General features: G+C 49.3%; 1 protein-coding gene across 1 annotated transcript in view; it reads left to right on the forward strand.

Annotated features, from left to right (window-relative positions):
- The first annotated feature begins 920 nt into the window (after nucleotides 1-920).
- Nucleotides 921-17,476, forward strand: part of LOC141069062 (heat shock factor protein 3-like) — an 88,613-nt gene continuing 72,057 nt past the window's right edge. Inside the window, exon 1 of the mRNA XM_073558367.1 lies at nucleotides 921-1,107. Coding sequence (XP_073414468.1) covers nucleotides 997-1,107 — 111 coding nt within the window. The 5' untranslated portion in view covers nucleotides 921-996. The remainder of the gene's footprint in view (nucleotides 1,108-17,476) is intronic.

Below are 17,476 nucleotides of genomic sequence, written 5' to 3' on the forward strand. Positions count from 1 at the left end.
TAGTTGAAAAATAGGTGACAGATTCCCTTTAATAATGATTGTCCCACGACGATCTCCCCTATAGAGCGGTCACATCAGCAGATGTGACCACTCTATAGGCCTCCGCAAAGTGACAGGTGAACTCCGGTGGCCTGTCGGTGGCGGAGTGATACAATGCAGAGGATTATCTCCCGTCACTGTATTACTGGAGCCCCTGGAGAGCGCCCGCTCTGAGCTAGCCGAGCTACTGCCACTCTAGCTGAATAACCTGAAAATAATCTATTCTGGGCACAATAAACATGCGATTATGCTGCAGCGCAGGTGCCACAGCCGGGCCTGCCTGCAGAGAGGCTTTGTCTTTCTTCGGTATGTATATATTCATTAGGTAAACTAGGGGGCAGGTCAGCGAGGGATCAGTGACCTGTCAGAAGCCATACTGGTGAATACCTAATCAGAGCACCACATGAAGACCTCCCACAGGCCGCCCCGGAGCACGAGCATATCATTAACTGTAAGCTGAAAATAAAGATTAAACAACAACCACAATATGGCTTTCATCAACTAAGGTATCACTTCAATCAGTATAACGGCGCCAACCTGACACTGTAGGTTACTGGGCACAATCCTGCTGACAGGTTCCCTTCAAGTAGGCCTCTGCCAGCACAGCCATAAGTCAGCGCCATTGTACAGAGCATGAGACCTGAGGGGTTAATACTAGTGCCGCCCTCTCCTGAGGATACGCCCACACACTACCCTGCCGTCAGCCCCTCCCCCTCCTGTAGGAGCCGCACACTCCCCACACAGACGCTACTCCGCAGCTCCCACAATCCTCCCTGCCAGCAGCACTCGCAAGACGTCCTGAAAGGGGCGGGGCCTAAAGTTGTACTCGCCAATCTAGTCTAACCCAATGAGCGGTTCCGGCTTGGTATGTGGGCGGGGACACATTCATACCGGAAGAGCTAGCGTAGTGTTTGCGTCGTTCTAGCCCAGTCTTGCTGTGTCCGCTTGGGTGACGGCATGAAGGAGCCCAGCGCATCTGTCGGATCTCCGCCGGTGTCTGCCTTCCTAATGAAGCTGTGGGCGCTGCTGGAAGATCCGAGAAACAGTGATGTCATCACATGGAGCTCGGTAATCACACCTCAGGTCACGGGCTAACGGGCCCGGTAGTGTCAGGCTGTACACCCCTATATCAGGAGGCAGATGGTAGGACCGGTAGTGTCAGGCTGTACACCCCTATATCAGGAGGCAGATGGTAGGACCGGTAGTGTCAGGCTGTACACCCCTATACCAGGAGGCAGATGGTAGGACCGGTAGTGTCAGGCTGTACACCCCTATATCAGGAGGCAGATGGTAGGACCGGTAGTGTCAGGCTGTACACCCCTATATCAGGAGGCAGAGGGCAGGACCGGTAGTGTCAGGCTGTACACCCCTATATCAGGAGGCAGATGGTAGGACCGGTAGTGTCAGGCTGTACACCCCTATATCAGGAGGCAGATGGTAGGACCGGTAGTGTCAGGCTGTACACCCCTATACCAGGAGGCAGATGGTAGGACCGGTAGTGTCAGGCTGTACACCCCTATACCAGGAGGCAGATGGTAGGACCGGTAGTGTCAGGCTGTACACCCCTATATCAGGAGGCAGAGGGCAGGACCGGTAGTGTCAGGCTGTACACCCCTATATCAGGAGGCAGAGGGCAGGACCGGTAGTGTCAGGCTGTACACCCCTATATCAGGAGGCAGAGGGCAGGACCGGTAGTGTCAGGCTGTACACCCCTATATCAGGAGGCAGAGGGCAGGACCGGTAGTGTCAGGCTGTACACCCCTATATCAGGAGGCAGATGGCAGGACCGGTAGTGTCAGGCTGTACACCTGTATATATCAGGAGGCAGATGGCAGGACCGGTAGTGTCAGGCTGTACACCTGTATATATCAGGAGGCAGATGGCAGGACCTGTAGTGTCAGGCTGTACACCCCTATATCAGGAGGCAGATGGTAGGACCGGTAGTGTCAGGCTGTACACCCCTATATCAGGAGGCAGATGGCAGGACCGGTAGTGTCAGGCTGTACACCTGTATATATCAGGAGGCAGATGGCAGGACCGGTAGTGTCAGGCTGTACACCTGTATATATCAGGAGGCAGATGGCAGGACCTGTAGTGTCAGGCTGTACACCCCTATATCAGGAGGCAGATGGTAGGACCGGTAGTGTCAGGCTGTACACCCCTATATCAGGAGGCAGAGGGCAGGACCGGTAGTGTCAGGCTGTACACCCCTATATCAGGAGGCAGATGGTAGGACCGGTAGTGTCAGGCTGTACACCCCTATATCAGGAGGCAGATGGTAGGACTGGTAGTGTCAGGCTGTACACCCCTATACCAGGAGGCAGATGGCGGGACCGGTAGTGTCAGGCTGTACACCCCTATATCAGGAGGCAGATGGCGGGACCGGTAGTGTCAGGCTGTACACCCCTATATCAGGAGGCAGATGGCGGGACCGGTAGTGTCAGGCTGTACACCCCTATATCAGGAGGCAGATGGCAGGACCGGTAGTGTCAGGCTGTACACCCCTATATCAGGAGGCAGATGGTAGGACCGGTAGTGTCAGGCTGTACACCCCTATATCAGGAGGCAGATGGTAGGACCGGTAGTGTCAGGCTGTACACCCCTATATCAGGAGGCAGATGGTAGGACCGGTAGTGTCACCCCTATATCTTGTTACCCAAGTTCTCACTTCTCTTGTCTGAATAGGTCAATTATGTGTCACTCTGTAGACGTAACTTCTGAATTGTAAACTGCTGTGGAAGAAGTTGGTGCTGAATACTTTCACTATGTCGCTGGCACAGATGCCTTCTGCAGTTAATTAAGTGAATAATAGTGTCAGTCCAAATTAGAATTTTTTTTGCTATATACTTTATCGGCTGTTCTGTTCCTGATCTAAGGATCTGGGCTTTTAGATGAGATGAATCTGTGCTGCCCTTTATGTACATGTCAGTAGTGACCAGTGCTGTGGGGTCGTAGAGGAGATGAATCTGTGCTGCCCTTTATGTACATGTCAGTAGTGACCAGTGCTGTGGAGATGTAGATGAGATGAATCTGTGCTGCCATTTATGTACATGTCAGTAGTGACCAGTGCTGTGGAGTCGTAGATGAGATGACTCTGTGCTGCCCTTTATATACATGTCAGTAGTGACCAGTGCTGTGGAGATGTAGATGAGATGAATCTGTGCTGCCCTTTATGTACATGTCAGTAGTGACCAGTGCTGTGGGGTCGTAGATGAGATGAATCTGTGCTGCCCTTTATATACATGTCAGTAGTGACCAGTGCTGTGGGGTTATAGATGAGATGAATCTGTGCTGCCCTTTATGTACATGCTCAGTAGTGACCAGTGCTGTGGAGTCGTAGATGAGATGAATCTGTGCTGCCCTTTATGTACATGTCAGTAGTGACCAGTGCTGTGGGGTTGTAGATGAGATGAATCTGTGCTGCCCTTTATGTACATGCTCAGTAGTGACCAGTGCTGTGGAGTCGTAGATGAGATGAATCTGTGCTGCCCTTTATGTACATGCTCAGTAGTGACCAGTGCTGTGGAGTCGTAGATGAGATGAATCTGTGCTGCCCTTTATGTACATGCTCAGTAGTGACCAGTGCTGTGGAGTCGTAGATGAGATGAATCTGTGCTGCCCTTTATGTACATGTCAGTAGTGACAAGTGCTGTGGAGTCGTAGATGAGATGAATCTGTGCTGCCCTTTATGTACATGCTCAGTAGTGACAAGTGCTGTGGAGTCGTAGATGAGATGAATCTGTGCTGCCCTTTATGTACATGCTCAGTAGTGACCAGTGCTGTGGAGTCGTAGATGAGATGAATCTGTGCTGCCCTTTATGTACATGTCAGTAGTGACCAGTGCTGTGGGGTCGTAGATGAGATGAATCTGTGCTGCCATTTATGTACATGTCAGTAGTGACCAGTGCTGTGGGGTCGTAGATGAGATGAATCTGTGCTGCCCTTTATGTACATGTCAGTAGTGACCAGTGCTGTGGGGTTGTAGATGAGATGAATCTGTGCTGCCCTTTATGTACATGCTCAGTAGTGACCAGTGCTGTGGGGTCGTAGATGAGATGAATCTGTGCTGCCCTTTATGCACATGCTCAGTAGTGACCAGTGCTGTGGAGATGTAGATTAGATGATTCTGTGCTGCCCTTTATGTACATGCTCAGTAGTGACCAGTGCTGTGGGGTCGTAGATGAGATGAATCTGTGCTGCCCTTTATGTACATGCTCAGTAGTGACCAGTGCTGTGGGGTTGTAGATGAGATGAATCTGTGCTGCCCTTTATATACATGTCATTAGTGATCAGTGCTGTGGGGTCGTAGATGAGATGAATCTGTGCTGCCCTTTATGTACATGCTCAGTAGTGACCAGTGCTGTGGGGTTGTAGATGAGATGAATCTGTGCTGCCCTTTATGTACATGTCAGTAGTGACCAGTGCTGTGAGGCTGTAGATGAGATGAATCTGTGCTGCCCTTTATGTACATGCTCATTAGTGACCAGTGCTGTCGAGTCGTAGATGAGATGAATCTGTGTTGCCTTTTATGTACATGTCAGTAGTGACCAGTGCTGTGGGGTCGTAGATGAGATGAATCTGTGCTGCACTTTATGTACATGTCAGTAGTGACCAGTGCTGTGGGGTCGTAGATGAGATGAATCTGTGCTGCCCTTTATGTACATGCTCAGTAGTGACCAGTGCTGTGGGGTCGTAGATGAGATGAATCTGTGCTGCCCTTTATGTACATGCTCATTAGTGACCAGTGCTGTGTGGTCGTAGATGAGATGAATCTGTGCTGCCCTTTATGTACATGCTCAGTAGTGACCAGTGCTGTAGGGTCGTAGATGAGATGAATCTGTGCTGCCCTTTATATACATGCTCAGTAGTGACCAGTGCTGTGGGGTCGTAGATGAGATGAATCTGTGCTGCCCTTTATGTACATGCTCAGTAGTGACCAGTGCTGTGGAGTTGTAGATGAGATGAATCTGTGCTGCCCTTTATGTACATGTCAGTAGTGACCAGTGCTGTGGGGTCGTAGATGAGATGAATCTGTGCTGCCTTTTATGTACATGCTCAGTAGTGACCAGTGCTGTGGGGTCGTAGATGAGATGAATCTGTGCTGCACTTTATGTACATGCTCAGTAGTGACCAGTGCTGTGGGGTCGTAGATGAGATGAATCTGTGCTGCCCTTTATGTACATGCTCAGTAGTGACCAGTGCTGTAGGGTCGTAGATGAGATGAATCTGTGCTGCCCTTTATGTACATGCTCAGTAGTGACCAGTGCTGTGGGGTTATAGAGGAGATGAATCTGTGCTGCCCTTTATGTACATGCTCAGTAGTGACCAGTGCTGTGGAGTCGTAGATGAGATGAATCTGTGCTGCCCTTTATATACATGCTCAGTAGTGACCAATGCTGTGGGGTCGTAGATGAGATGAATCTGTGCTGCCCTTTATGTACATGTCAGTAGTGACCAGTGCTGTGGGGTCGTAGATGAGATGAATCTGTGCTGCCCTTTATATACATGCTCAGTAGTGACCAATGCTGTGGGGTCGTAGATGAGATGAATCTGTGCTGCCCTTTATGTACATGTCAGTAGTGACCAGTGCTGTGGGGTTATAGAGGAGATGAATCTGTGCTGCCCTTTATGTACATGCTCATTAGTGACCAGTGCTGTGGGGTTGTAGATGAGATGAATCTGTGCTGCCCTTTATATACATGTCAGTAGTGACCAGTGCTGTGGGGTTGTAGATGAGATGTATCTGTGCTGCCCTTTATGTACATGTCAGTAGTGACCAGTGCTGTGGAGATGTAGATGAGATGAATCTGTGCTGCCCTTTATGTACATGTCAGTAGTGACCAGTGCTGTGGGGTTGTAGATGAGATGAATCTGTGCTGCCCTTTATATACATGTCAGTAGTGACCAGTGCTGTGGAGTCGTAGATGAGATGAATCTGTGCTGCCCTTTATGTACATGCTCAGTGACCAGTGCTGTGGGGTTATAGAGGAGATGAATCTGTGCTGCCCTTTATGTACATGCTCAGTAGTGACCAGTGCTGTGGGGCCGTAGATGAGATGAATCTGTGCTGCCCTTTATGTACATGCTCAGTAGTGACCAGTGCTGTGGGGTTGTAGATGAGATGTATCTGTGCTGCCCTTTATGTACATGTCAGTAGTGACCAGTGCTGTGCGGTCGTAGATGAGATGAATCTGTGCTGCCCTTTATGTACATGCTCAGTAGTGACCAGTGCTGTGGGGTCGTAGATGAGATGAATCTGTGCTGCCCTTTATGTACATGTCAGTAGTGACCAGTGCTGTGGGGTTATAGAGGAGATGAATCTGTGCTGCCCTTTATGTACATGCTCAGTAGTGACCAGTGCTGTGGGGCCGTAGATGAGATGAATCTGTGCTGCCCTTTATGTACATGCTCAGTAGTGACCGGTGCTGTGGGGTCGTAGATGAGATGAATCTGTGCTGCCCTTTATGTACATGCTCAGTAGTGACCGGTGCTGTGGGGTCGTAGATGAGATGAATCTGTGCTGCCCTTTATGTACATGCTCAGTAGTGACCGGTGCTGTGGGGTCGTAGATGAGATGAATCTGTGCTGCCCTTTATGTACATGCTCAGTAGTGACCGGTGCTGTGGGGTCGTAGATGAGATGAATCTGTGCTGCCCTTTATATACATGCTCAGTAGTGACCAGTGCTGTGGGGTTGTAGATGAGATGAATCTGTGCTGCCCTTTATGTACATGCTCAGTAGTGACCAGTGCTGTGGGGTTGTAGATGAGATGAATCTGTGCTGCCCTTTATCTACATGCTCAGTAGTGACCAGTGCTGTGGGGTTGTAGATGAGATGAATCTGTGCTGCCCTTTATATACATGCTCAGTAGTGACCAGTGCTGTGGGGTTGTAGATGAGATGAATTTGTGCTGCACTTTATGTACATGCTCAGTAGTGACCAGTGCTGTGGGGTTGTAGATGAGATGAATCTGTGCTGCACTTTATGTACATGTCAGTAGTGACCAGTGCTGTGGAGTCGTAGATGAGATGAATCTGTGCTGCCCTTTATGTACATGCTCAGTAGTGACCAGTGCTGTGGAGATGTAGATGAGATGAATCTGTGCTGCACTTTATGTACATGCTCAGTAGTGACCAGTGCTGTGGTGTCGTAGATGAGATGAATCTGTGCTGCACTTTATGTACATGTCAGTAGTGACCAGTGCTGTGGAGTCGTAGATGAGATGAATCTGTGCTGCCCTTTATGTACATGCTCTGTAGTGACCAGTGCTGTGGAGATGTAGATGAGATGAATCTGTGCTGCCCTTTATGTACATGCTCTGTAGTGACCAGTGCTGTGGGGTCGTAGATGAGATGAATCTGTGCTGCCCTTTATGTACATGCTCAGTAGTGACCAGTGCTGTGGAGATGTAGATGAGATGAATCTGTGCTGCACTTTATGTACATGTCACAAGTAGTGACCAGTGCTGTGGAGATGTAGATGAGATGAATCTGTGCTGCACTTTATGTACATGTCAGTAGTGACCAGTGCTGTGGGGTTGTAGGTGAGATGAATCTGTGCTGCACTTTATGTACATGCTCAGTAGTGACCAGTGCTGTGGGGTTATAGATGAGATGAATCTGTGCTGCCCTTTATGTACATGCTCAGTAGTGACAAGTGCTGTGGAGTCGTAGATGAGATGAATCTGTGCTGCCCTTTATGTACATGTCAGTAGTGACCAGTGCTGTGGAGTCGTAGATGAGATGAATCTGTGCTGCCATTTATGTACATGTCAGTAGTGACCAGTGCTGTGGGGTCGTAGATGAGATGAATCTGTGCTGCCCTTTATGTACATGCTCAGTAGTGACCAGTGCTGTGGAGTCGTAGATGAGATGAATCTGTGCTGCCATTTATGTACATGTCAGTAGTGACCAGTGCTGTGGGGTCGTAGATGAGATGTATCTGTGCTGCCCTTTATGTACATGCTCAGTAGTGACCAGTGCTGTGGGGTTATAGATGAGATGAATCTGTGCTGCCCTTTATGTACATGCTCAGTAGTGACAAGTGCTGTGGAGTCGTAGATGAGATGAATCTGTGCTGCCCTTTATGTACATGTCAGTAGTGACCAGTGCTGTGGAGTCGTAGATGAGATGAATCTGTGCTGCCATTTATGTACATGTCAGTAGTGACCAGTGCTGTGGGGTCGTAGATGAGATGAATCTGTGCTGCCCTTTATGTACATGCTCAGTAGTGACCAGTACTGTGGAGTCGTAGATGAGATGAATCTGTGCTGCCATTTATGTACATGTCAGTAGTGACCAGTGCTGTGGGGTCGTAGATGAGATGAATCTGTGCTGCCCTTTATGTACATGCTCAGTAGTGACCAGTGCTGTGGAGTCGTAGATGAGATGAATCTGTGCTGCCATTTATGTACATGTCAGTAGTGACCAGTGCTGTGGGGTCGTAGATGAGATGAATCTGTGCTGCCATTTATGTACATGCTCAGTAGTGACCAGTGCTGTGGGGTCGTAGATGAGATGAATCTGTGCTGCCCTTTATGTACATGTCAGTAGTGACCAGTGCTGTGGAGATGTAGATGAGATGAATCTGTGCTGCCATTTATGTACATGTCAGTAGTGACCAGTGCTGTGGAGTCGTAGATGAGATGACTCTGTGCTGCCCTTTATATACATGTCAGTAGTGACCAGTGCTGTGGAGATGTAGATGAGATGAATCTGTGCTGCCATTTATGTACATGTCAGTAGTGACCAGTGCTGTGGAGTCGTAGATGAGATGACTCTGTGCTGCCCTTTATGTACATGCTCAGTAGTGACCAGTGCTGTGGAGTCGTAGATGAGATGTATCTGTTCTGCCCTTTATATACATGTCAATAGTGACCAGTGCTGTGGAGATGTAGATGAGATGAATCTGTGCTGCCCTTTATGTATATGTCAGTAGTGACCAGTGCTGTGGGGTTGTAGATGAGATGAATCTGTGCTGCACTTTATGTACATGTCAGTAGTGACCAGTGCTGTGGAGTCGTAGATGAGATGACTCTGTGCTGCCCTTTATATACATGTCAGTAGTGACCAGTGCTGTGGAGATGTAGATGAGATGAATCTGTGCTGCCCTTTATGTATATGTCAGTAGTGACCAGTGCTGTGGGGTTGTAGATGAGATGAATCTGTGCTGCCCTTTATATACATGTCAGTAGTGACCAGTGCTGTGGAGATGTAGATGAGATGAATCTGTGCTGCCCTTTATGTACATGTCAGTAGTGACCAGTGCTGTGGAGATGTAGATGAGATGAATCTGTGCTGCCCTTTATGTACATGTTCAGTAGTGACCAGTGCTGTGGAGTCGTAGATGAGATGAATCTGTGCTGCCCTTTATGTACATGTCAGTAGTGACCAGTACTGTGGAGTCGTAGATGAGATGAATCTGTGCTGCCCTTTATGTACATGCTCAGTAGTGACCAGTGCTGTGGAGTCGTAGATGAGATGAATCTGTGCTGCCCTTTATGTACATGCTCAGTAGTGACCAGTGCTGTGGAGTCGTAGATGAGATGAATCTGTGCTGCCCTTTATGTACATGTCAGTAGTGACAAGTGCTGTGGAGTCGTAGATGAGATGAATCTGTGCTGCCCTTTATGTACATGCTCAGTAGTGACCAGTGCTGTGGAGTCGTAGATGAGATGAATCTGTGCTGCCCTTTATGTACATGTCAGTAGTGACCAGTGCTGTGGAGTCGTAGATGAGATGTATCTGTGCTGCCCTTTATGTACATGTCAGTAGTGACCAGTGCTGTGGGGTTATAGATGAGATGAATCTGTGCTGCCCTTTATGTACATGCTCAGTAGTGACAAGTGCTGTGGAGTCGTAGATGAGATGAATCTGTGCTGCCCTTTATGTACATGTCAGTAGTGACCAGTGCTGTGGAGTCGTAGATGAGATGAATCTGTGCTGCCATTTATGTACATGTCAGTAGTGACCAGTGCTGTGGGGTCGTAGATGAGATGAATCTGTGCTGCCCTTTATGTACATGCTCAGTAGTGACCAGTGCTGTGGGGTCGTAGATGAGATGAATCTGTGCTGCCATTTATGTACATGTCAGTAGTGACCAGTGCTGTGGGGTCGTAGATGAGATGAATCTGTGCTGCCCTTTATGTACATGTCAGTAGTGACCAGTGCTGTGGGGTCGTAGATGAGATGAATCTGTGCTGCCCTTTATGTACATGTCAGTAGTGACCAGTGCTGTGGAGATGTAGATGAGATGAATCTGTGCTGCCATTTATGTACATGTCAGTAGTGACCAGTGCTGTGGAGTCGTAGATGAGATGACTCTGTGCTGCCCTTTATATACATGTCAGTAGTGACCAGTGCTGTGGAGATGTAGATGAGATGAATCTGTGCTGCCATTTATGTACATGTCAGTAGTGACCAGTGCTGTGGAGTCGTAGATGAGATGACTCTGTGCTGCCCTTTATATACATGTCAGTAGTGACCAGTGCTGTGGAGATGTAGATGAGATGAATCTGTGCTGCCCTTTATGTACATGTCAGTAGTGACCAGTGCTGTGGGGTCGTAGATGAGATGAATCTGTGCTGCCCTTTATATACATGTCAGTAGTGACCAGTGCTGTGGGGTTATAGATGAGATGAATCTGTGCTGCCCTTTATGTACATGCTCAGTAGTGACCAGTGCTGTGGAGTCGTAGATGAGATGAATCTGTGCTGCCCTTTATGTACATGTCAGTAGTGACCAGTGCTGTGGGGTTGTAGATGAGATGAATCTGTGCTGCCCTTTATGTACATGTCAGTAGTGACCAGTACTGTGGAGTCGTAGATGAGATGAATCTGTGCTGCCCTTTATGTACATGCTCAGTAGTGACCAGTGCTGTGGAGTCGTAGATGAGATGAATCTGTGCTGCCCTTTATGTACATGCTCAGTAGTGACCAGTGCTGTGGAGTCGTAGATGAGATGAATCTGTGCTGCCCTTTATGTACATGTCAGTAGTGACAAGTGCTGTGGAGTCGTAGATGAGATGAATCTGTGCTGCCCTTTATGTACATGCTCAGTAGTGACCAGTGCTGTGGAGTCGTAGATGAGATGAATCTGTGCTGCCCTTTATGTACATGTCAGTAGTGACCAGTGCTGTGGGGTCGTAGATGAGATGAATCTGTGCTGCCATTTATGTACATGTCAGTAGTGACCAGTGCTGTGGGGTCGTAGATGAGATGAATCTGTGCTGCCCTTTATGTACATGTCAGTAGTGACCAGTGCTGTGGGGTTGTAGATGAGATGAATCTGTGCTGCCCTTTATGTACATGCTCAGTAGTGACCAGTGCTGTGGGGTCGTAGATGAGATGAATCTGTGCTGCCCTTTATGCACATGCTCAGTAGTGACCAGTGCTGTGGAGATGTAGATTAGATGATTCTGTGCTGCCCTTTATGTACATGCTCAGTAGTGACCAGTGCTGTGGGGTCGTAGATGAGATGAATCTGTGCTGCCCTTTATGTACATGCTCAGTAGTGACCAGTGCTGTGGGGTTGTAGATGAGATGATTCTGTGCTGCCCTTTATATACATGTCATTAGTGATCAGTGCTGTGGGGTCGTAGATGAGATGAATCTGTGCTGCCCTTTATGTACATGCTCAGTAGTGACCAGTGCTGTGGGGTTGTAGATGAGATGAATCTGTGCTGCCCTTTATGTACATGTCAGTAGTGACCAGTGCTGTGAGGCTGTAGATGAGATGAATCTGTGCTGCCCTTTATGTACATGCTCATTAGTGACCAGTGCTGTCGAGTCGTAGATGAGATGAATCTGTGTTGCCTTTTATGTACATGTCAGTAGTGACCAGTGCTGTGGGGTCGTAGATGAGATGAATCTGTGCTGCACTTTATGTACATGTCAGTAGTGACCAGTGCTGTGGGGTCGTAGATGAGATGAATCTGTGCTGCCCTTTATGTACATGCTCACTAGTGACCAGTGCTGTGGGGTCATAGATGAGATGAATCTGTGCTGCCCTTTATGTACATGCTCAGTAGTGACCAGTGCTGTGGGGTCGTAGATGAGATGAATCTGTGCTGCCCTTTATGTACATGCTCATTAGTGACCAGTGCTGTGTGGTCGTAGATGAGATGAATCTGTGCTGCCCTTTATGTACATGCTCAGTAGTGACCAGTGCTGTAGGGTCGTAGATGAGATGAATCTGTGCTGCCCTTTATATACATGCTCAGTAGTGACCAGTGCTGTGGGGTCGTAGATGAGATGAATCTGTGCTGCCCTTTATGTACATGCTCAGTAGTGACCAGTGCTGTGGAGTTGTAGATGAGATGAATCTGTGCTGCCCTTTATGTACATGTCAGTAGTGACCAGTGCTGTGGGGTCGTAGATGAGATGAATCTGTGCTGCCTTTTATGTACATGCTCAGTAGTGACCAGTGCTGTGGGGTCGTAGATGAGATGAATCTGTGCTGCACTTTATGTACATGCTCAGTAGTGACCAGTGCTGTGGGGTCGTAGATGAGATGAATCTGTGCTGCCCTTTATGTACATGCTCAGTAGTGACCAGTGCTGTAGGGTCGTAGATGAGATGAATCTGTGCTGCCCTTTATGTACATGCTCAGTAGTGACCAGTGCTGTGGGGTTATAGAGGAGATGAATCTGTGCTGCCCTTTATGTACATGCTCAGTAGTGACCAGTGCTGTGGAGTCGTAGATGAGATGAATCTGTGCTGCCCTTTATATACATGCTCAGTAGTGACCAATGCTGTGGGGTCGTAGATGAGATGAATCTGTGCTGCCCTTTATGTACATGTCAGTAGTGACCAGTGCTGTGGGGTCGTAGATGAGATGAATCTGTGCTGCCCTTTATATACATGCTCAGTAGTGACCAATGCTGTGGGGTCGTAGATGAGATGAATCTGTGCTGCCCTTTATGTACATGTCAGTAGTGACCAGTGCTGTGGGGTTATAGAGGAGATGAATCTGTGCTGCCCTTTATGTACATGCTCAGTAGTGACCAGTGCTGTGGGGCCGTAGATGAGATGAATCTGTGCTGCCCTTTATGTACATGCTCAGTAGTGACCAGTGCTGTGGGGTTGTAGATGAGATGTATCTGTGCTGCCCTTTATGTACATGTCAGTAGTGACCAGTGCTGTGCGGTCGTAGATGAGATGAATCTGTGCTGCCCTTTATGTACATGCTCAGTAGTGACCAGTGCTGTGGGGTCGTAGATGAGATGAATCTGTGCTGCCCTTTATGTACATGTCAGTAGTGACCAGTGCTGTGGGGTTATAGAGGAGATGAATCTGTGCTGCCCTTTATGTACATGCTCAGTAGTGACCAGTGCTGTGGGGCCGTAGATGAGATGAATCTGTGCTGCCCTTTATGTACATGCTCAGTAGTGACCGGTGCTGTGGGGTCGTAGATGAGATGAATCTGTGCTGCCCTTTATGTACATGCTCAGTAGTGACCGGTGCTGTGGGGTCGTAGATGAGATGAATCTGTGCTGCCCTTTATGTACATGCTCAGTAGTGACCGGTGCTGTGGGGTCGTAGATGAGATGAATCTGTGCTGCCCTTTATGTACATGCTCAGTAGTGACCGGTGCTGTGGGGTCGTAGATGAGATGAATCTGTGCTGCCCTTTATATACATGCTCAGTAGTGACCAGTGCTGTGGGGTTGTAGATGAGATGAATCTGTGCTGCCCTTTATGTACATGCTCAGTAGTGACCAGTGCTGTGGGGTTGTAGATGAGATGAATCTGTGCTGCCCTTTATCTACATGCTCAGTAGTGACCAGTGCTGTGGGGTTGTAGATGAGATGAATCTGTGCTGCCCTTTATATACATGCTCAGTAGTGACCAGTGCTGTGGGGTTGTAGATGAGATGAATTTGTGCTGCACTTTATGTACATGCTCAGTAGTGACCAGTGCTGTGGGGTTGTAGATGAGATGAATCTGTGCTGCACTTTATGTACATGTCAGTAGTGACCAGTGCTGTGGAGTCGTAGATGAGATGAATCTGTGCTGCCCTTTATGTACATGCTCAGTAGTGACCAGTGCTGTGGAGATGTAGATGAGATGAATCTGTGCTGCACTTTATGTACATGCTCAGTAGTGACCAGTGCTGTGGTGTCGTAGATGAGATGAATCTGTGCTGCACTTTATGTACATGTCAGTAGTGACCAGTGCTGTGGAGTCGTAGATGAGATGAATCTGTGCTGCCCTTTATGTACATGCTCTGTAGTGACCAGTGCTGTGGAGATGTAGATGAGATGAATCTGTGCTGCCCTTTATGTACATGTCAGTAGTGACCAGTGCTGTGGGGTTGTAGATGAGATGAATCTGTGCTGCACTTTATGTACATGCTCTGTAGTGACCAGTGCTGTGGGGTCGTAGATGAGATGAATCTGTGCTGCCCTTTATGTACATGCTCAGTAGTGACCAGTGCTGTGGAGATGTAGATGAGATGAATCTGTGCTGCACTTTATGTACATGTCACAAGTAGTGACCAGTGCTGTGGAGATGTAGATGAGATGAATCTGTGCTGCACTTTATGTACATGTCAGTAGTGACCAGTGCTGTGGGGTTGTAGGTGAGATGAATCTGTGCTGCACTTTATGTACATGCTCAGTAGTGACCAGTGCTGTGGGGTCGTAGATGAGATGAATCTGTGCTGCCCTTTATGTACATGCTCAGTAGTGACCAGTGCTGTGGGGTCGTAGATGAGATGAATCTGCTGCACTTCATGTACATGTCAGTAGTGACCAGTGCTGTGGGGTCGTAGATGAGATGAATCTGTGCTGCCCTTTATGTACATGCTCAGTAGTGACCAGTGCTGTGGAGATGTAGATGAGATGAATCTGTGCTGCACTTTATGTACATGTCACAAGTAGTGACCAGTGCTGTGGAGATGTAGATGAGATGAATCTGTGCTGCACTTTATGTACATGTCAGTAGTGACCAGTGCTGTGGGGTTGTAGGTGAGATGAATCTGTGCTGCACTTTATGTACATGCTCAGTAGTGACCAGTGCTGTGGGGTCGTAGATGAGATGAATCTGTGCTGCCCTTTATGTACATGCTCAGTAGTGACCAGTGCTGTGGGGTCGTAGATGAGATGAATCTGCTGCACTTCATGTACATGTCAGTAGTGACCAGTGCTGTGGGGTCGTAGATGAGATGAATCTGTGCTGCCCTTTATGTACATGCTCAGTAGTGACCAGTGCTGTGGGGTCGTAGATGAGATGAATCTGTGCTGCCCTTTATGTACATGCTCAGTAGTGACCAGTGCTGTGGGGTCATAGATGAGATGAATCTGTGCTGCCCTTTATGTACATGCTCAGTAGTGACCACTGCTGTGGGGTGGTAGATGAGATGAATCTGTGCTGCCCTTTATGTACATGTCAGTAGTGACCAGTGCTGTGGAGTCGTAGATGAGATGAATCTGTGCTGCCCTTTATGTACATGCTCAGTAGTGACCAGTGCTGTGGGGTCGTAGATGAGATGAATCTGTGCTGCCCTTTATGTACATGCTCAGTAGTGACCAGTGCTGTGTGGTCGGAGAAATTGATGAGAAGGAGGTTTGGCTTAGTAACTCCACAGCCCTGGTTGCACATACATGTCTGGTAGTGGAAATACTGCATAATTGATATAAATATTGCTGGAAAGAATCTCAGGGGAATCGTCACAACCCTGGGTGAATAAATAAGGCTAGGTTCACATTTGCGGGTCAGTCCGCTGCATATTGTCCGCAATCATGAACGCATGCAAACGCCCAGTGGCGGATTATAATGAGGTCAATTTGGGCAGTTGCCCCGGGCCCAGTGGGGTTAAGGGGCCCACAGCCCAGGCCAGTAAATTGCCCCATTATAATCCGCCACCGCGCAGGGCCGGATTATAGGCAGGGCAGGCGGGGCTTCAGCCCCGGGGCCCCCACCACAAGAGCTTCTAAGGGGGCCCCCACCACATTCCTGCTGGCTGCTGCAATGGCACTCCATCTTCTCCCCACCTAAAAGTGAGTGACCGTGGGGGCGGCATTATGTGCTCTGCTACCAGCAGCATCTACAAGTAGCGTGAACGCTGATGCTGCTGGTAGCGTGCAAAGGCTTGTGATGAGATCACAGGAGGTAAGGTATCAGGGCCCCCGATCATGTGACCCCTGTCTCCTCCCCTCCTGTGACCTCATCACAGGTCCTGTGCGCACAGCACAGAGCACTGAGAGCAGCCATGTATGTGGAGTGCGGCTCTGCGGATGGAGGTCGGTGCTGGAGGCTCCATTATTCTCTATGTGGAGTGCGGCTCTGTGGGTGGAGGTCGGTGCTGGAGGCTCCATTATTCTCTATGTGGAGTGTGGCTCTGCGGGTGGAGGTCGGTGCTGGAGGCCCCATTATTCTCTATGTGGAGTGCGGGTGGAGGTCGGTGCCGGAGGCCCCATTATTCTCTATGTGGAGTGCGGCTCTGCGGGTGGAGGTCGGTGCCGGAGGCTCCATTATTCTCTATGTGGAGTGTGGGTGGAGGTCAGTGCTGGAGGCTCCATTGTTCTCTATGTGGAGTGTGGCTCTGCGGGTGGAGGTAGGTGCTGGAGGCTCCATTATTCTCTATGTGGAGTGCGGCTCTGCGGGTGGAGGTCGGTGCTGGAGGCTCCATTATTCTCTATGTGGAGTGCGGCTCTGCGGGTGGAGGTCGGTGCTGGAGGCTCCATTATTCTCTATGTGGAGTGCGGCTCTGCGGGTGGAGGTCAGTGCTGGAGGCTCCATTATTCTCTATGTGGAGTGCGGCTCTGCGGGTGGAGGTCGGTGCTGGAGGCTCCATTATTCTCTATGTGGAGTGCGGCTCTGCGGGTGGAGGTCGGTGCTGGAGGCCCCATTATTCTCTATGTAGAGTGCGGCTCTGCGGGTGGAGGTCGGTGCTGGAGGCTCCATTATTCTCTATGTGGAGTGCGGCTCTGCGGGTGGAGGTAGGTGCTGGAGGCTCCATTATTCTCTATGTGGAGTGCGGGTGGAGGTAGGTGCTGGAGGCTCCATTATTCTCTATGTGGAGTGCGGCTCTGCGGGTGGAGGTCGGTGCTGGAGGCTCCATTATTCTCTATGTGGAGTGCGGCTCTGCGGGTGGAGGTCGGTGCTGCAGGCCCCATTATTCTCTATGTGGAGTGTGGCTCTGCGGGTGGAGGTAGGTGCTGGAGGCTCCATTATTTTCTATGTGGAGTGCGGCTCTGCGGGTGGAGGTAGGTGCTGGAGGCTCCATTATTCTCTATGTGGAGTGCGGCTCTGCTGGTGGAGGTCGGTGCCGGAGGCTCCATTATTCTCTATGTGGAGTGCGGCTCTGCGGATGGAGGTCGGTGCTGGAGGCTCCATTATTCTCTATGTGGAGTGCGGCTCTGCGGGTGGAGGTCGGTGCTGCAGGCCCCATTATTCTCTATGTGGAGTGGGGCTCTGCGGGTGGAGGTCGGTGCTG

Source organism: Dendrobates tinctorius, unplaced genomic scaffold (assembly GCF_039654945.1).
Source record: "Dendrobates tinctorius isolate UK_male_01 unplaced genomic scaffold, ASM3965494v1 ptg000013l, whole genome shotgun sequence".
NCBI classification, from domain to species: Eukaryota; Metazoa; Chordata; class Amphibia; order Anura; family Dendrobatidae; genus Dendrobates; species Dendrobates tinctorius.